The 19989-nt window shown below is 49.3% G+C and overlaps 1 protein-coding gene across 4 annotated transcripts in view; it reads left to right on the top strand.

Annotated features, from left to right (window-relative positions):
- Window positions 1-981: 981 nt before the first annotated feature.
- RPH3AL (rabphilin 3A like (without C2 domains)) overlaps window positions 982-19989 on the top strand; it is a 43866-nt gene continuing 24858 nt past the window's right edge. For 2 of the 4 annotated variants that reach the window (XR_008237641.1, XM_052804676.1), the window contains exons 1-6: window positions 985-1119; window positions 7979-8017; window positions 8976-9087; window positions 10480-10623; window positions 12646-12775; window positions 16858-16944. Coding sequence is in view for 3 of the 4 variants with exons in the window: in XM_052804676.1 (XP_052660636.1) it covers window positions 7981-8017; window positions 8976-9087; window positions 10480-10623; window positions 12646-12775; window positions 16858-16944 (510 nt within the window). In the remaining variant the exon portion in view is untranslated. Of the gene's footprint in view, window positions 1120-4217; window positions 4397-7978; window positions 8018-8975; window positions 9088-10479; window positions 10624-12645; window positions 12776-16857; window positions 16945-19989 lie in introns of those variants that run through there. The other 2 variants (XM_052804677.1, XM_052804678.1) reach the window with 2 other exon arrangements.

The following is a 19989-nucleotide window of genomic DNA, read 5'->3' as shown; positions in this document are numbered from 1 at the left end:
TGCCTTGGTCCCTCATTCACTGCGCAGTGAGTTGGTTGAAGCAGGTTGGCTGGGTTTATCTCAGCACGTTGGGTCCATGCTGTACCCAGTTTGCAACCCTTTCTGCAGACTGAGCTTTTACTGACATGGGGACCCTGCTCACAGGACCATCCACGGTGGTCCCAGGAGGAATAGCTTTGCTCTAAAAAAAGCGAGACCAAATTTTGCTGCTGATACCAGGCAACCTTCTGTAGCTGGTGTCTGTTATTAGGATTGCTCTGCAGATTTGGGCCCTTAATTTTTAAAAGTTATGAACTCCCTGCAGTTGTCCCTGGCCCAGCAGGTCACCTGCTTTGCTGCGGGGTGCTCGTTTTGAACTTTTTTTTTCCTCCCTGCAAAATTCATTTTTGTTGCGGGTTGGTTTTTGCTGGTTTTTTTTGTTTGTTTCTTGGGGTTGTCTTTTTTTGCTTCAGGGTTTTGGGTTTGGTGGTTTTGTTTGTTTGTTTGTTTTTGGTTTGGGGGTTTGTTTTGTTTGGGTAGGTTTGTGTTTTGGGGGTTTGTTTTGTTTGGGTGCGTTTGTGTTTTGGGGTGGTTGGTTTTTTTGGGGGGTGGTTGTTTTTTGTTTTGGGGTCTTTTTGTTTTATTTTTAGTGGGGGGTTTTTTAGTGGTTTTTTTTTTGCTACCAGCTTTCCTTGTTTGTAGGGGGTTTTTTCGTTTGTTTGTTTGGTTGCTTTTTTAAGTGTGTTTTTATTCTACTTTGGGGCTCCCGGGCGCGGCCGCCCTGTCCCAGCGCCCATCTGAACGGTTTGTCCTCAGACCCTCCCGGGCGGCTCCGCTCCGAGCACCGCCGTTCCGGACCGGGCCTTGGCGGCAGCCGGCGCTCACGGGGGCGGGTGCAGCGCGGCGGCGCCGCCAGGGGGTGCCCGGGCCCGCGGGGTCGCCCGGAGTGGAGCGGAACGGAACGGAGCGGAGCGGGACGCGGGCGGCGCCGCCGCCGGGGCTGGAGGAGGAGGAGGAGGAGGAGGTGCGCTCCGTTTCCGCGTTGTCCCGGGGCGAGGGGACGGCTCCGTGCCGTATCCCAGCGTGGCCCGTAGCGGAGCCGGGTGCGAGAGCGGGACCGGGCCGGGAACCGGAGGGCAGGTGGGTGCGCGGGGAGGACGCCGCGTGTGCGGGGGGAGTGGGTGGTGCCCCAGCCCGTAGCTCTCTGCTGGGAGGGAGTACGGGCGCTTCGTGCGGAGTTTCAAGTAAGAGTTTCAGGTGTTGGTACGTACTGGCTGCCTGGATACCTGCAGGGAAACTGCTGTGGCCGGGGCCCGTGGGTACGGCTCCTTCCCCTGGTGAGCTGGGGCAGGGGAGCTGCTTTTGCAGAGGGGGACTGGGGCATCCTGACCCGGAGCTCCGCTGGTGGGAGACTCTTACCCAAAATGCTGCTGAAAGCAGTCTGGAAACACAGCAAGGTGAAATGCACAAGGCTGAATTTAGGTGGAATTCAGCCTCCTGAAGGTAACTGAATGTAAGTGACGGAGGTGTGGGGGGAAACAAGCCAGAAGTGGGAGGCTGAGAGTGACGTGCGCCATCAAAAAATTATCAGCCCCGGCATGCTTTTGAGAGCTGTTGGGCTTGTGCATTTTGTGTGATGGGAGCGGCCACGTGCATCTTACAGAGGATGGATTGTCGTGGTTCTTTTGGGCACTGCGACATGGGGTGATGGGTGCTTTTGTATGTGCAGTTAAGAATGACATACTGTGCCCACCCGCAGGGTTTTTAGTCTGCTGCAGCATGGGTCAGGTACTCCCCAGGGCCTGGTCAAAGTCCATGGCTTTCTTTTTGCTCGTGCCAACAACGTTCAGGGTGGTAAAGGTCTTGGAGTTACGGCTGGCCGTGCTTGTGTGTTGTTCGAAGGCATCCTAGGATGCCTAAAATCAATGCTACAGCTTAAGGATGCTGAGAAAGGATATTTCATCCTCCAGATGTGATGGCAGGCTGGTGGCTCAGAGCCATGCTGGATAGCAAGTTTTTGGCAAAGCCTGGGGTCAGGCTGCTCAGTAGTTTCTCTGCCGGCCATGAACTGTGCTTTTCCTGGTTCACTTGAGGTTACCCGCAAAATAGGCTGGCATGTGGTTCTCCTACAAGGGATTCCTTGACAAACGCTGGCCGGTGCTCAGTGCTTCCCTGCTATGTCCAATTCTTTCTAAGAAACTTGACGCTTCTCTGGAGGCTGGGAGGTGCCGATTCCACCCTGCCAACCTCCAGCCGCAGAAGGCCTCCTGAGCTTTTTAGCATATCAGAATAGCGAAATGAGTCTCTCTAATTGGCCATTTAGATGCTAATTTGCTTCTCCTAGGCCTATGCCAGATCAACTTGCCCCAGAATGTGAGTCAGAAAGAGCCTGCTGTCTTCATGAATTATTCACTTTGCACAACGCACCTGCCTGGCTGGGGATCAGAAGGAAATAGGGCCAAAGTCTGATAAATAAAGATACACCTTGGCAGGTGGAACAGTGCTGGCTTTCCTCCCCAGCACCGTAGGGTGCTGGGGAGCCAGAGGACGGCTTTGCTTGGGCAAAAACTGGTTCTTTATAGCTTACCATATATCAAGTAGCCACACTAATAAGTGCCTCTCATTAATACTGGATTGTTGGTACCGTATGTCAGTTTTCCTGTAGAGCTGATTTTATCTTCCCACTCATAGGACTAGCATGGACCTCTAGGGCACTGTATTTTATAAGCTTTTTAATGAGCTCTGTCTTAAAAGCAGTTAGGCTTTTTGCCACTATTGCTAGGATTGGGAAACAGCTCTCATGCATGGGAACCTTCTTTGTTTTCCCCACCAAACCTCATCCCCACTTACTCCTTTTCCAGTTTGGCCTTATGTGATAATGACACTTTTCTCCCTTTCCATGTGCTGAGGCTGATTTCTGTTTACCTTGAGCTGGACCGAGCAAAATCGAATACACAGCTCTGAATGAGGTCTTCCCTCTTTCGCAGGTGCTAGTACTGCTTGGATTGAGCCTTCATGGTGGGACAGACAGGTAGAAAGTCTGTCTGATTGGGTTCTTAAGTTGTTGTCCCAAAGCTTCCTGAGGATTTGTGGTGTTTATTTGGACATCGTGTTTTCCTTGTCTCTGTTGGCCCAAGCCACAGAGCTGCAAGTCAAGTCTGATCATATTGGCTTCCTTGTGTCGCTTGGCTCTCCATCTGCTGCTAAGGGTTTGCACTATTGTGGGGATTTGTCACAGTAAGAAATGGCAAAAGGCCATTTCTCAGCTGTGCCCCTGTGAGCCAGCCCAGCGCTCTCCCTTCCTGAGAGTGGGGAGCAGGAAGGTGATGAGGATCGCTTGCCTCCACTCTGCTTGTGCTTCCTGCCTTCTTAGCCCCTATGAAACGTCGATGCTTGCAGCAGGCTCCTTTGCCGCTGGAGAGGCTGACAAACTGCTAGATGCAGATGTGAAGGGGCAGTTCAAAGTGGTTTGTGTGTGAGAAAAACTTTTACAAAGCCCTGATTCAGGCCAGCACTTTTACTGGCACAGTTACTCCCCTTCTCTGGCTCTGAGACTTGGCCGTATCTTGAAAGTCAAGTGTGTGTCTTCTGCCAGGCTTCTACAGCCCAAAGGGTTATTCTGTCACTTTAAAACAGTCTTGTGCTTTGAAATACAACTGTGGCACTAGGATCTTTAAAACATGAGGGGAGGACTTGTATCTGGACTAAATAGCCTTTCCCTGCCTGCTCGCACTTGTCTCCCTGCTCTGTGACTACTGTCTGGGAGGAAAAGGGACTGGCGGGCAGTGGGTGGGAGGCAGAGGCTGGGTTAACCTTATCTATCTCTACTAGTCATTTATCCTCTGTCATAGCAACAAGAGCAAACACTCACTTAGTTGCTACGGTTTCCCAGGGATAATGGGGTCTGGTGCACGGAGCAGAGAGTAATTACACTGCCTCTTTGAGGGAGCAGCAGCTAAAAGGGAAAACAGGCCAGCACGGTACCTGGTGCAAGCTGGGAGTCCTGGGGGAGGTGATGCCCTTAAAGCAGGCGAGTTAATTACACCGGCACAGCTCAGCTTGGGAATTGGGAACTCATCTCTGGCCAACTGTTTAATTTTTATTTTTTAAATGAAGTATTTAAAAAAAAATTGCCTAATTAATTTCCTATAAAACCAAATTAATATAGACACGAGCTGCTTAGCTGAAATAACCAGGCAAATGAAAGCTGACTGGAGAGCTCCTTATGGGCCTGTATAGGACATTTTTGTATTTGCAGCGCTCTGAGGAATTCATGCTTCGTGGGTACCTGTAATCAGCCCAGCAGCAGGAGGGCTCGTGCAGGCTGTGCTTTCGCTGCCGTGAGGAGGTGTTTTCTGCTGCAATGATTATTTCAATGTCAACAAGACCCTTCAGTTTTAACTTTGATGTAGTCAAGGTAAAGTCAAAATGCGTTTGAGGTGGAGGAGTGGGGAAGGGACTTGGTGTAGCAAGATGATGCTAAAAGCGTATGTGAGCTGAAAAAGCAAGCTGATAAATTTGGGACAGAAAAAGTTAAGTATGTTAAATACAGCGCTACAGCCTGGCTCAGGAAGTGCATGATCCAGGAATCTCTGGAGGCTGGGAGGGTGTTCTGGAAAAGTATTGCTGTGTTGTGCTCTGTTCTTACACTCTTCTTTAAGCACTGAACCTTTGGCATGACCTGCTACGACTGTGCTCTGTTATTAAGGTAAAGATACGTGACATTCATGTTGCTGTTCTGCTGAGAAAACTGGCCTTCTTTCACAGAAGAGCCTGAAATTCTTTGAAGAGCATCATGTCAAAGGGCTGCGTCTGTGTACTGCTGTCAGCCAGGGCTAGATATGGGACGTGCCAACGTGGCAACCTTCTGCCGTCACAGCCGCCAGTTGTAGTTGGTGCTGAATATGCTTGTTGTTGGGTCAGAAACCCCTCCCGCTGCTGTTCTGCTGCTGCTTCAGGAAGGCGTGCCTGCCGCAGGATCCATGGCTGTGTGGCTTGCTAGGGTGGCATGGAAGGGTGCTTACCTCTAGCCAGCCTGCGCCTGAGGGATGTGCTGCCACACAGCCAGCTGCAGCCGACCTTCATCTTCCAGGCTGAGAAGTGGGAACTGTCCAGTGGGAAAGATCCTGCTCGCTTTGCTGTCTTGTGGTTGCTCTGCAGGGATGTGGGGCCAAGTCACCAGCATGACCCTGCTGCTGTTCCCTTCACTCAGACCCCACCGGAAGACTTCTCCCTCGCAGACTGAGGTCATGTTCTCAGCTGCCTCATTCTCTGGCTGCAGAGTCCAAGTCTCATCATGGAGACGGCAGAAGCAGTGCTACGTCAGAGCTGCAGGCAGAGATGTGCTCAGTTCTGCATCTTCTGAAATGCTCCTGGCCCCATGCAAAGGGTTGGCTTGCTGCAGGGCAGCGCTCCTTCCTTGCAGTGCTCCTTCCTTGCAGCACTCCCTTTAGCTTCTGTGCCAAGGGCAGCCAGGTGGACTCAGATTTAATGAGGCTTTGTTTCACATGATTTCCTCCATCATAGGAAAGGAACAAACAGGTGGAGGGTTTTTAAAGCAGGCCATAGAGTATTGATAAGAACTCCCTTTTAATTCTTAATTCAAGTAAAAAGCAGAATCTTGGAGTGGGAAGTTTCCTTTCTGTAACACTAAGTACTTGTGCTTCTCCTTTATTCTGTATGCAGTGTACTTGCAGCAGGGCCAAGAGCTGTGGGTTTCTCTTGCTCTCACTGCTAGAGACTGGCTGCTTTTGCCTTTTGTTAGCTTGTTGAGAGGAGTAGAGGACAGGGAGGGGATGGCTCAGTGAGGTAGGTGCTAACTGGAGCATTTTTGAGGGAGAATGCAGTGGAGGCTGACTGCAAGAGGGGGATGTTTCACCACAGCCCATAGAAATGACTCCCTAGGCTGGCGTGGTTTTGCTGTCTTAGTGTTTCTGATTAGGCTGATTGCACTGTACTTCTTGTCCTGTACAGAGATAAGAGGGAGGATGCTTAATGCCTTCCAGATACTGGTACCATTTCTCTGGCATTGTTCCTGTGGCCATGCAAGATATTCCTTTCCCTCCAGTCCTGCTAGTGCTCCTGTTTCTGCCCCAGCAGACTGTGGCCTGCAGTCCCATGTCATTCTCGTTTCCTTCTCTGAGGTAGTTGTGTCAAACCACACCAGGCTTTTTTCAGAAGCAAAGGTGCAAAGCCACCTGCAATGCCATTTTACATCAGAGGGAGCAGCAGATACCCAATGCTGCCAAAAGAAAATGCTCCTGTAAATATTTTAGGGAATAGTCTATCTGAGGACTGTTCGGGGATATGATAGATCTCTAGGCTGTGTTTTGTTTTCCTTCTCTCTTTTCAGATGCTGCTCAGGGAATGGTGAACGGAAAGCATATGCTGAGTAACAAGAGGCAAAAGAGCATGACATTGCTTGTTTTTCTTCAGTCCTGCTGAGAAAAGTGCACTGTGGTATGAGGCTGGAGAATGTGTTTAGGTCTCTCCTGAGAAAAATGGTTAGCTGATGTGCTCTATTCTGACTTGCCTTCAGCTCTGTTAGAGCAGATAAAGCTCTGCAGAGGAGGGCCAGATGTATTCAGCACTGCTTTCTACCCTGAAAGCACAGCTGCTGGCAAAGCAAACTCCTCTGCCCTGACCGTGGTATGGGGCTCATCTCCAGCTCTAGGTTTTATGCTAAACATCCCACAGCTGCCAAGCACTGGTCACGTCAGTATAGTTGAGTGCATTCAGCCTCGCCAGTGGATGCTGAGTGTGTGGGCTGTGCTATTCTTCAGGTGTGCGTGAGTGGGAGGGAAGAGTACGTGGTATATCTGAAGATTAATTTAATATATGCATTTGTGTGGGGGGCTATATGTGCATATAATCCTGTAAGAACACATCACAGGCTTGGAAAATCTCTGGAAAATCCCAGGTCAGCCATTCTGTGTGAAATTGTAGCTTCTCTCTGCTTCTAACACTGGCCCGGGGGCAGGAGCCTCTGTATTCTTTTGCTGTTGATGCTTGATTGCTCCCCTGTGTGTAAGCTGCTGTGGGACATGTGCGTGGACTGCGTTCTCTCCTCGCTTGAGACTGTGAAGAAGATGAAAAGAGCAGGAGGTGTCCTGGGACAAAATGGAAATGCAAACCCACAGCATGCTCTGGCACCGAGCAGAACGGGGAAAGTAGTTGGTAAATTGAAGATGCCAGGGTTCAAGGATTTCTTCTAGGGATGATCCCTTTCAAAAGTGATCACCTTAACTAATGTAGTAAAGGTTTAAAAAATTGTGTGCGACGCTTCTGTCTGTCCTTCCTGTCTCGACCCTCTTTCTCTGCCAAACCTTTCCTGCAGCCTCCCGTCTCCTCCATGCCTCACTTTGCTGTACAGTTGGACTGCTGCTGAGCATTATGCCGAATTTTTAGAGCCTTCACCCTTTTTATACATCTTTCCCCTTGCACCAAAAGAAATCTGTGCTTCATGTGGAATTCCTCCTTTTCCCTCCTGCCTGTTGTAAGCGCTGAGTTTTCAGACTCTCTCCAGAAATTGGATGGTCAGAGAGGAGGGAACTGGTTCATTTTTTTTAACCGTTTCGCCTCTCAAGGCTGAAATGGAGTTTGGCAGGAGATAGCTGTCAGTTCCCTAACACGGGTTAGTGTTTCTGTGCTGGGGGGTGAGTGCAGTGTGTGTGGCACATGTGAGCTTAGCGTAAGGAGAGAGAGATCGATTTGCACAAGCTGTGTGCCTGCCTGTGTAAGAGGGCCAAGGCCGTGCAGCCTGTGATGCTTCTGTGCCTGGCACAGAAGCAGAAAGCTCTGTGTGTCAGCAGTAGATAGCAAGTGTAGGTGCAACACGCTGAACCACGGGCACTGCTGGGGTAAGTGTGCTGTGGATTGAGACTGGAACATGTGTTTTCTTGGGAACTACTGCACAGTTGGCAGGTGATATACCTTGCCTGCTATTGTATCTGCTTTGTGTTTGCCAAACAGCATTAAACACGTTATCTCTGCCCAGCAGGTATGGTTTCAAAGCTGGCAAGTGTCTGTTCTGGGGAAGGTAAGTATTAATACCTGGAAATTCATGCATTAGGGCTTGTGAGACACTTGATCTGCTGGAGGGCAAATCCAGCTGGAGAAAAGCTCAGTGCATCAAGACTAGTTTTGTCTCCACTGAAATCTTTTGACTGCATCTGTCCCTTGGTGCTTTCCGTTCTTCTGAGCTGCTGGCAGGACTCGGAACTGCTTAACTGCAAAGTCTCTTTTGGGGATACATTTCTCCCATGAGCACGCGGAAGTTGGCTCTTGCTACCTTTACTAATGAGTTCACAGTGAAATTGTCACTGAACACAGGAATCACTGGTGTGACCATGCTGGTTACAGAAGCCGCAGTAGGAGATCTGCTGCAAGAGGTGCCGTCTTAAACATCAGAGAATGCAAACAAGCTGCTATTGTAGGCTGTAGTTATAAATATCAGGCTATTATGGAGGCAGTTTTAATGAACGAAATGACTTGCCACTGTTCATGCTGATTGTCGTGTGGGTTTTTGTTTGTTACCCCATTAAGAGGTAAAAAAAAAAGCAACTGTAGCTGCTTTGTGTTCTTTAGATTGGCTTTCTCTGTCAGTACTGCAGCGTTGGGGCTCTAGAGGTGATGGGGCAGAGATTATTCTTACAAACAATGCTCTTCTCTAGTTTGAAATGAAAAATCAGAACTGACAAAGAGTTTTTGGCTTGTTTTCAGAGTACCATGAAATCTAAACTTCCAGCCTTGTCTTCAAGGTATTTGAAGGTATTTATTGGCTTATATTTTATGAGGATGATGGTATGTTTTTATCACTGTCTGTGGGCGAGAGTCTGTCTGCTTCCACCCTGTGCGACACCAGCAGATCACCTCTGTTGTGCTTGCCAGAAGAGTGGCCCTTCGAGATGGTTAATAAGGCTGTACCAAGCACTGCCTTGTGCTTTCTTGAGGGTGGTGTGGCAGCTGTGCTCAGTGCTGGTGTTTGTTTCTTACAGGTGTGATCCCTGCCTCTCCTCCCCAGCCTGGTGCCATGGCCGACACGATATTTGGCAGCGGGATGGGCCAGTGGGTGTGCCCCAATGACCGGCAGCTGGCACTGCGTGCCAAGTGAGTCCTCACCACCCTCCTTCTCTCCTTCCAGCCTCAGCTCTGGTCTGAATGGTTTCCCAGTATCTCTGTGGAGCGTTGGCCCACTGGCCTTGTCCATAGCCCATTTGGGAGGCAGGAGTTTGCCTGTCATGCAGACCCCTCTGTACCCTAGAAGTGTGCTGCTTGGGTGGGACAGGTGCCTGCTAAGCTGGGGCTTGGTGCTTGGCTGCTGCTCGGAGCTGCCAGCCTGCAGTGGAGTTCACAGCGTGGCTGGTGTGTGGTGGGAGTCCATCCCACCAGCCCTCCCCTGGGTGAAAGGAAGGGCTTTGGAGGCAGGCTCGTATCTCTGCAGCACCCTAAATATAATTGAAAGCATCCCCCAGCTGCCAGCACTCTTTTGTTTTAGGAACCTGTCATTTGATCTCATTTTCCCCTGAAGTTAAATTACTGCATAACCTAAAGACAAATGGGATGGAGATGAGTCAAGCACTAGAACTGCATTTGTTTCTTGGATGCTTTCCTTCTTTGGCAGCCAGTACCATGCCACTGCCACCTCTGCTCTTGTCTGAACCTTTGGGGTCAGACTGCTGCAGAGTGTTAGAAAATAGGAGGTCACCCTGTGTCTGAGGGGACTACCTGACTGTGAACAGTGCACACCACTGCCACTTCTCCAGCCTTCGCCTAAAAGCCTCATTAAGACAGCTGTGTCTGATAGTGCCCTGCATTCTGCTAGCAGCTGTGACTTTATCCAGTGACCTCTAAACCCCTACTGAATGGTAATTAATTGAGCTGTGAAAGCTCCCGTCTGTCCCCAAGTGAGCTAAGGAGAAATGCTAGCTGCTGTATGTGAGGCACGGAGGGAAGTGGCTTGCTAAAGTCCTCATGTGGGCTGGGTTAGACCAAGGGAAGAAGTTGCCAAATTTATATTTCCAAGCATGCCTGGTGATTTGTGTGTTTTAACTGAGGACCTTAGAGATGTGTGATCAGGAGGGAGGAAGGTGCAGGTAATCCCTGTGTTCAGGAGCCTGCTGTTGGCATTTGTCGTGTCTGGCATCAGCACCCATCTCCGCAAGGGTACTTCCAGGATAGCCAGCCCTGGGTGCACTAGTTTTCTTCATGGGCAGAGCCAAATAGGAGTGAGGACATGGAGTGGTAAAATACAAACTAGAGCAGAAAGGGAAATGAGAGGGCAGGGAGAGACAGCGCAGCACTCAGTGCTGCTGGGGGAGTGATACAGTGATCTGGTCAGTGAGAAGAGACTCCTGCTTTGGGTGTTAGCCAGGGAACAGACTTCTCTGATGGAAGGCTGACGTGGGCTCTGTATGCCTGGCATGTTTGGCCTGTGGGGCAGGGCAGGGGTTTTGTGCTTTCCTTTCAGAGCTTAATTCTTCCCTCCACCCCCTCCCACAGGCTCCAGACGGGCTGGTCAGTGCACACGTTCCAGACTGAGAAGCAGAGGAAGATGCAGGCTCTGAGCCCGCAGGAACTTGAGGTCATCCTGGAAGTCATCCGCAAGGCGGAGAAATTGGACATCATCGAGCAGCAGCGCATCGGGTATAGTCACGTTCATTTGTCCCCTTCCCTCAGAAGGAAAGGTCAGTGCAGACAGAGGAGTGGCTCTCCCGGCTGCCTGAGCTCAGGCTCCATCAGTCAGAGCATCCCTTAGGTCAGTTATTTTTCCCTCCCATGTTGCTTGTTTGGAGGTAATGAACATTGGGAAGGATGTGATGTTTTCCTTCTCTCCATGTCTCAAGCCTTTCTCTTGCCTTCTTTGAGCCTTGGAGCTTGCTGTGGTTGCAGCTGCTGACACAGTCCCTGGTAAATGCAGCCTGTGCTAAGGCAGCTGCCCCAGTGGCTCTGGAAGAGGCTGGGGAAGATGCCGAGCTGTGCAGCTGCACCCACTGCTAGTGGACAGCGTGGCTCTGAAACTGCTGCTGGCAGTGCAGTTAGCTTTTCCCTTGTCTGCGGCAGCCCCCTGGGATTTTGCTTGGAGCAGTGAATGAGTTTATGTTCTAGTTGGCTGAGCCCTCTGGAAGGGGTTTGCTAGCTTGACTTATTTAATTTATGGGCATCCTTTTGCTGCTGCAGATTTCCGTTTGCTTTGAGGCCTGCTGGAGGTCTGGCCTCAGCTGTGTCTGTGGTCATCTTACACTGACTGCTTTTAAAGCTGGGGAATTCAGCAGTCCTGCAGCATTTCCCAGCAGTGTTTCATGTTCTCAAGACAGGAGACCCCAGTGGCTCCCAGCCCATGTCCAGCAGGCCCAGCTTCCTGCCCCTGCGCTTCGCTCTGTCCCTGTGCAGTGCACGTCAGTGAGTGCTAACGAGAATTGGCAGTGATGTTTGTGTGATATATGGGAGACCCCAGAAGCAGCCAGCGACCCCGAGGGGCTTATCGTTCCTGTGTGGTTGTTGGTGTAGCCGTAGAAAGTGATAGCCTTGCTGTTCCCGTGCTGAAACATTCTCTGAAATGCCTTTGTTAACTCCTGGGAGTTCTCTTGTGCTGAAGTCAAGGATCATAAATCCACTAATGATGGCTCAGCCTGGCTGTGCTGTCTGACCTCGTCACCATAGGCAGTACCTCTTTCAAACAGACCTTGCCTCCTCTCAGTACGGGACTTGGTCGATGGGACATTAGCGCTAATGAGAATAGGGTTGCATGGGTAGCAAGATTGTGTTTCATCCCTGAGACGCATGTACACGCATGGGTGCAGCTGGTCGCTGCCTCTGATAAATGACCTGGCTGTTATCTTCCCCATCTACAAATGGATGCCTGAGGATTGCCAAGCAGTGATCTCATGACAGCAACCTTGCTCTGCATGCTGTCCACATCCTGCATCCTAATTGCTTATCCTGCCTTCATTCCCTTTTGTAGTCCTGCTGCTACGGACATTGTGCATACATATGTGCTTCCTGTCTTCCAAGTGGGCTGTTGAATAAAGCGGGGAGCAGTTACTGGCATTCCTGTGCTACAGCTGGGCTCATTTTGGTCTGACGGCTTCAGTCTGGCATTCCTGCTTCTAATGGGGTGTGGGCAAGTCATGTGCCTGCAGTGCTGCTTTCAGGGAGTATATGTAAAAATGGAGCAGGGTTTGGCAGGTCTAACTTCTCTGCCCTTTCCTGGTGCTGTTTGACTTGCCCTGATCTGAGTGCTAAAGGCTTTTCCTACTCTACAGGCAGGAAATCATTGTGCTGAGGCTGTGTGGCCCCAGTGACATTGAGCTCCTGAAGGGTGTAGGATCAAGCCCCTCTTGTGAGCTGTCTGCCCTGCACCCACTATCTGAGTCAGGCCTCTCAGTGGTATTTGCAGTTTTGATTATTCTGGGCTTGGTGAGCATCAGTAGATGGACTTAGGTTTGTATCCCCTGAAGACCAAGAGCCAGCTAATAGGAAACACTGAGTGCAGAGACTGAAGTGAAAGTACATATGGTCCCAGCAAGGGGCCCAAAACTGCACAGAAGAAGCAAAGGTAGGCTTAGTCTGGAGCACACGTCTGCAGGTTTTTGGCATGCCTCAGTACCATGTGCTTCAATTTCCAAGGTGAGTGCTGTGACCTCTGCTCTGCCTCTTCGCCTGCAGGCGCCTGGTGGAGCGGCTGGAGAACATGAGAAAGAATGCGATGGGGAACGGCCTCTCGCAGTGTCTGCTCTGCGGTGAACTGCTCGGGCTGCTGGGGAGCACGTCAGTCTTTTGTCAGGATTGCAAAAAGGTGGGTTTGGTCACACAGGTTCCTGCCTGTTGCTGGTAGCAGATCTGTCTAGGAAAGGCTACCAGGCCTCTTGGAAGCTAGATAGCTCTGCAGAGTTAACTTACCTTAGCCCCACTTGTCTAGGTCGGTGCTGTCAGACCATCAGGTTTTCTCTTGCACCGTGGTTATCGTATTCCTCAGGATCCTGAAGTGCCTAAACTGCACTTAGTGCTGAGATGGGGTGCATCAGCCCCCTATGCATCTCCTACTCTGGGTTTACAGAGTGGGAGAAGGGGCAGAAATGTATGGCCATCAGAGGCAACTCATAAAAGAGTCTGTGTGCTTTACTGTTATTTACTGCAAGGTCTGCCCTTAGGCCTTCCAGTAACACCTGTCTTCAGAGGACTCGAGTCCATCTTCAAGTTCCAAACCAGTGTAAGGTTTCCAACTTTGATACATAAATTAGCCTGTGCATCAATGACTGCCTGTGGTTTTGTATGTTGTTGGCAGGAGACTGCACGGGTGCTGTTTGAAAGGCAGCATCAGTTTTCAGGGAGACTGCTGTTCTGCCAGCGCCCTGGGGGGGATGATTGTTGCTTGCCTAGACTCTGCAGCCAAGGGGTTAACCTGTATTGCTGTGGAGATGATGATCTCCAAGGCAACCACCTTATCCTCCCTCTGCTGGGAGGCTGTTTTTCCTGCACTTGAAGCCCATCTTTCCCTGGGGAGATACCTCTGTAAGTGACTTTGCCTCAGCATGTTGCCTGAGGAGAGGTGAGGGTACCTGCTGGGTGCAGGAGTGTTTCTGACTTGCTGGTGGTAGGGTGGAATGGAGCAGCCTGTGCTGACTCTGTCCCTGGTGGGTACCAGAGCCAAGGAGACACTTGCCAATATCACCCACCCTGTCACTGAGGAGATGTCCTGTGGAGCCCACAGGACAGCACTGAGTAAAACCTGCTCCTTTACTGTGGAGTGGTGCATGTTGGCACCTCTGTGGTTAAGCAGTCATGCAGGCCACGACGGAGAGCCTTTAGTGCTGGCACTGCTGGAGTTTGTGAGATGCAGTTCTCATGCAGAGCAGGCTGCCAGGCTGGGTCTGCACTGGTCCACGGTTGACTGCAGCGCTGCTGGGCTTAGAGCTCTTGTAAGAGAAGAGAGGGAAGGGAGGTGGGTGCCCCTTGCAGTCAGAACCGAGGTCCCAGCATCCCTCCATATGTGCTTGCTAGGCAGGGAGCTGCTGTGAGCTGTGCTGCCGTTGCTGTTGAGTGAGTTTCTCCACTGGATCCAATTTGCAGAAGTAGCTTGACTGAGGCAGGGGTTATGCAGAAGATTGCTTGTAAGGCAGTGACTGGGACAATAAACGCAAATCTTTGAAACCCTGGGTCCTAAGCCAGGGAGAAAGTAGCTTTTTAGGAAGGGGTGGGGAAGGAAGCAGCAGTAAGGTACTGGGAAGTGAAAGGTCTGGTTTGAATGGGAGCTACAGGGCAGCTCTCTTGGAGAGGAGCTTGGGCTCTGTGCACATGCACCTGTGGAGAATCAAGGTCTGGATGGCAGACAGGAGATGGCTAGCTGTTTCCTGCATTTCAAGCACATGGAATAACAGGATATGCTGTATTCTTGCCTTCTTCCCTTGGCGATTCTGCTCTCGCCTTGTCCAAAGCCAGCTACGTCACATTGCCACAGTGCTTTCTAACCTCCTTCCTGTGAGCCCTCTATGCTAGTGAGGAGGCAAAAGCTGATTCAGACACTTCCCTGCCCTGTCCATTTGCAGTTGCAGGTAGTAACCCCCCAGCTAGCAAGGCTATGCAAGCCTGAGGGTCTGGGAGGGCTGTGACCAGAAAACCCGAGAGAGGGGCTGTTTTTATTTTTTTTTATGGTTATTCCCTTTTTGTCTGGAGTCTGTTGGGCAGTTCAGGTGCATTCGTATCCACGTTGATTTAAGGTGAGACCCTACTTTTCCAGTGTGCATTTTGCAGCTGCTTTCAGCTTGGCTGCACTTTTCAGCTGTGTGCAAGCTCGGGGCAGTGCTGGCTGGGTGCCCTGGGCTTCTCCCCTTATTGCTTTTTAATGTTGTGGAGTGAACTCAGGGAACAGTCAACCCTTTGGCAGAGCACACAGAGTGGACTGTTACTTTAAGCTTGTTCCCTCTTGTCCAGGGATATCCATCACTCTTGCAGCGCTGTATGCAATAAGCGATGACTTGTCAGGGAATTATGGATTTTTAAAGTTCATATTTTTCTTGCTAGCGTTGCTCTGTTACCATCTCATTGCAGCCCGTTTAATTCAATAACAGGAATTGTTGTAACGATGTATCTGAATCGTAGCAAAGAACTTCCCTTCAGCAAGTCCCTTGTGCTGAATGGAGGTTCTGTATTTCTTGTAGCCTGATGGATTTTCTGAGTGCCACTTTCTGTTTCATGACGAATGTTTTTAATATTAGTTTTTATTATCTTAGAAATAAATGCATTATGGCAAGACAAAGATGTATGCAAATGCAGATGTGTTAACAATAGCAGTAGTTAGACAAAGCATAATGTGTCATTAACGATGCAGAGGGTATCAGTATCATATATAAAAGGTGAAGTATAAGTAGAAGAAAGTGCTTTGTCCTGTATTTAATGAGGAACAGGGCAGCGTCTAATGTCCTTGATTTTTATGTCTTCTTCTGAGGGGTTGTGAGTGATGCTCAATTTTCCAGCTAGTCTGCAGAGAAGGGGAGGAGGAAAGCCCTGTTTTGTATTGGAACTTTCAAAATTTATGGCTAGGAATAAAATAGCTTGGAAACTTCCACTAGAGGGAGTGTTTGAATCTGCTATACGTGTGGGGATTGGGATCTTTGAGGGTATTTAAGACTGAGTTGCTCCCTCAGATTTTGGTTTGAGGGAGGGAGAATTTGGGGTAATTCAGGTGGTGTCTGCTAATTGCATCTGCAATCCCCCTTGGCTTGGGTAGCACCATGTTGAGTATTGATGCACCAGACCCAATAGGTTGTTTCTTATTTCTCTGGGAGGATGAGGGTGAGGACAGGAACAGAGAGATGGAGAGGAGCACCCACCTCTGTGGGTGCTGCCTCCTGCTTTCTGTGCAGCGTGAGTCAGGGACAGACCTGCCTCTGGACTACACTGACGAAAATAGCTGGGTGCATTTATTCATGCAATGAAGCCATTGCCTCAGGTTCCATCGTTCTGCTGCTCTCCTCCTCCAGGCGTGGGCACTGAGGGCTAAGTAAGCCACTGAGACTTTCGTCCCTGGACACAGACCTTCTGGCTCAGAGGAGGAGCAGCCTGGTTAGGGGGATATGTAAAACCTTAGCTGGGGAGATTAAATTCACATGTCTTTCTAAGCAAGGTTTTGCTCTCCAGGGCCCTCTTGTGAATGGCTTTCGCTCTGTGAGGATCAAAGAATTCATCCAATTTCTCATTCAAGCTGTAAGCCAAGCCTGATACACATCAGCTTCATTATATAATATTAGGTGATTCAGGTTGTAAATGGCTTGTAATGCCAGCGGAGACATGAAAGTTCCCTTGTGCAGCAATAGAGGCCGTGCGGCGCTATCAAACATTCTGCTCAGGAAATGTGCACGTAGGCATGGTTGTGCCCGCTTCCTAAGCAGCCACAAATCAATAACTGCTGAGTGCTTGCTGAAATGGAGGGGAAGCCATGGCATATCAGACTACATATGTGAGGGGAGAATTTCCAGTCATGCACAAACTTGCGCTTGTTTTGTGTTTGATTTCAGCTGCTTTCCATGCCACAGTGACTGGGTTTTAGGATTTAGAGGAATTTAAAAAACCGCTCTGGAAATATGCCTGTTGGTCATGGGGTTTGATTTGCCCTGTCCGGTTCTCTTCTCTCCCTGGAGTCAAGGACCGTGCTGTAGATCTGCCTTTGTCTCATGTCCATATGGACCTGAAGCAGCTTCCTGCAATCAGTGGTTCTCCAGGATAAGTTAGAAAATTGTGCCCTGTTTAGGTTTTTAAGGAAAGCAAAACAGCACTGTAGGGACAGATGCTTCTCGACTTTCTCTCTCCCAAGGGCTATATGGCTGTGGGGCGTTGCTAATGCCACCTTTTTTTCCCTTTTTTTCTCTCTCCTTGTTCCAGAAAGTGTGCACCAAGTGCGGAATAGAAACCTTTGGAGCCCAGAAACGTCCTCTTTGGTTGTGCAAGATCTGCAGTGAACAGAGAGAGGTAAAATACAACTGTGGAGAGATGGGGCTCAGCAGCATGCACCTACCTGCCCCAAGTCTGTGCTGAGTGCGTGTGGGCTCTTCCCTGTGCTTGGGCACTTGGAGGGGAGCTTGGGATGGAGTCTGGGAGGTTTGGCTGGAGGCCAGGCAGGCTCAGTGAATACACACAATGGTGACAACTTTGGTTTATGAGGAGGTGGAGGGGAAAAAACCACACCAGCCCCTGCAGCCTGTATGCCTTTGTGGAATTTTTGTAGCTGTGGTCATAAAGAGACTGCTACCTTCTGCTGCTGTGCTCTTTCCCTCCTAGCTCTGTGGCAAATAAACTTGGCTAACACTGGTTCTTTAATACAGCTGGAGAGATCTAGAGCATAGCTGCAATATTTGTCCCTCTAAAAATAACTACAATTGCAGCTTTTAAGTCTGTTTTCCTCCCTGCCTGCAAATTCCCATAACTTGCCAGTGTGTGAGACTCCTAATGCAGGTCTCTAAATTTTTATATCCTTCATCCTTGACTTTACACTGCAAGAAGTAATGGCCTACCTCAATTCTTGTCTGCCAGCCAGCATCCACCAACATCAGGGCTCACTGCTCTACAGTGAAGTGAAGTCAGTGAATTTGTTCTGTGATTACAGAAGGATTTTCATTTGTTCCCATCAATTTATTTTGGGCTTTTGCTTGTGGTCCTTGAACATCAATCCAGTGCAGCTATTTCTGACCACTGCAACCAACTGTGAAACCTGGATGCTCTGCTAAATCGATTTTTGAAGTGTAGTGAGAGCATTTGTGCAGGTGTTTGAGATGCTGAAATTTTTTTTAGACTAGTTGTGGAAACTTAGCATTGCTTAGGTTTTACATAGGAGGGGTTGGTTTGTGTGGGAGCACTTGCAAAGTTCATGTTCAGGTAAGATGAGGGGTACATGGATGCTGCCGGTCTTTCACTTTTGAGCAGCATTGTGGGTGTGGGTAGGGCAGGCAGAGAGCATTCCAGCTCCGTGGATATTGCTAATAATTTGATGCACTGAATCACCCAGATGTTTTGAATTCCAGATGGAGGTCCCAAAACGGAGAGTGAGGCAGGTCAAAAGACTTTCTGTGTTCTGCAGGGAGATGGTTATGGGACTAAAATTGACTTTATTTCTTTTATTCTGTTCTTTCTGTATTTTTTTTTTCTTCTCTCACTGTACAATTGGGTTTTTTTCCTATTTCTTATAAAAATAATGAGGAGCTGTGGTCACTGGACAAAGAAGAATACTAACCTGTCCAGTAAGCCTTACGTGTGGCCAGTGTGTGAGGGTACGGTAACCTTCAGAGCTCACTCTCTCTGTGAAACCTGAGATACAGCCAAAGTGCTTCCCTAACGAAAATGGATGGAACTTTCCTTCTTAAACTAAAAAATAGCCTCATCTTACCTCCCAACCCTAAGCTTCATCTTTATTTTTTGATTCTTTTTAAGGTCAGTTCAGGTCTGTCTCCTTTCTTGTTTGTGGTGGTGCTGGTGCCTTGACAGGAGAAGGTTGGAAGGGTCACAGTGTGGACACGCAGCCAGGCATCAAGTCATATATCCCCTCCGTCTTCCCACTTGCTCTACTTTTATTTTGGGGGAAGGTAGGGAAGCATTGAGAATTAGCAGAAGCCTTGAGGCATGTCAGCCAGGGCAAGGAAGCTGAGGCAATATCAGAATAAATGCCTGGAAGGTGGCTTTGATCAGGTCTTCCTTAAGAGTCTGTGTGAGGAAGAGGATGAGGTTATTAGGCCTCAGGCTGATAGCTGGTACTAGTGCAGTCCCTGAAGCTGGTTCGGGTGTCATGATATTACAGGGCATGCACTAAATTACCAAGTTTCTTTTTAAGGGCTTGTGTTCACAACCAGTTCCTTGTTGCCGTCTGTTTCTGTGATCTGGATATGTCTTGTGTTGCCATCTGCTCTGGACCAAACCCATTTGGCCATGCTCTTTGCTGAAGGTTATATTTGCTATCAATGAGTGCAGATGGATGCCTGCTCTTTGGGATCAGATATTCTCATTTCTGTCTAACCTCTGAATTCCCTGCATGGCGAGTAGGTATCAGCCTGATTTTATTTCCTGGTATCCAGGCAGGGAGCTTCAGGAATGCACCGAAGCACTTTGGGTTGTGTGATGCAGTAACAAGTCAATAGCACCCTTCTTCTCTCCCCTTCTCAATGCACAGTGTGACTGAGCAAGGTTGTCCTTTAGCCCATGCCAACAAAACACATGCTTAAAGTAGGATTGTCCCGGGCCACGGATCTCTGGCAACACCTCCCAACTTGTCAGGCCCCTAAACTTGACCAGCTCTTGTGGGTGAGTGTTTGATGCTGGTCTGGAGTGCTCCCCTCAGCAGGTGTGGTGAGATGGGGTGTTTCCAAGCTAGGTGATTCCCTCCGCATCAGCGCTTTGATCGCCATCTAATTTTCTGAACCAGTGCTCAAGCTATTTTGGCATGATATTTATGAAGTTCTCAACTCTGTTAGCGAGAGACTGTCAGGCACTGCAGTGAGAGAGGGAGGTCATTTGGAAATCTGGATGGACTAAATGATGTTGGCTAGAGTTAGTAAGTGTCATCTGGCTGGGACAAGAGCCTAGGTTGTCCCGTTTAGCCTTTGCCACGCACTGAGTGAGCATGTGAGCCTTGTGGCCCACTAGGATCTCAAGCCAGGATGGTGAGGGTTGGACAGTCACATGTACTAGCTAACAGCTACATTGTTCATACATGCTGAAGTTTTCACCCTTCCATCTTCCTTGTTATTATTTATCTCTATAGGCTTGATTTAGGTTAGCATAAGTTTAGAGCCATGTGGTAGTCATCTCCCCCTTTTGCTGTGTGGACAGAATCTGTGCTGGCTTCAGTTACAATTAAATCATCAGTATGCCTGGGTCAAAATGAAGACCAAAGTAACAAGCTGTTGTTTACATCAATTTTTCAGTTGGAGTTGAATGCGTGATGCCCATAGATCCCTTTGGGAATCCCAGCCTCAGCCATTCAGAAGTGTTCTTTGCTGCTTTCTCTTTCCTTGAAAACCTCCACTG

The sequence above is a fragment of the Harpia harpyja genome, chromosome 12 (assembly GCF_026419915.1).
Source record: "Harpia harpyja isolate bHarHar1 chromosome 12, bHarHar1 primary haplotype, whole genome shotgun sequence".
In the NCBI taxonomy this organism is placed as follows: Eukaryota; Metazoa; Chordata; class Aves; order Accipitriformes; family Accipitridae; genus Harpia; species Harpia harpyja.
This window is presented reverse-complemented; position numbering and strand designations above follow the sequence as displayed.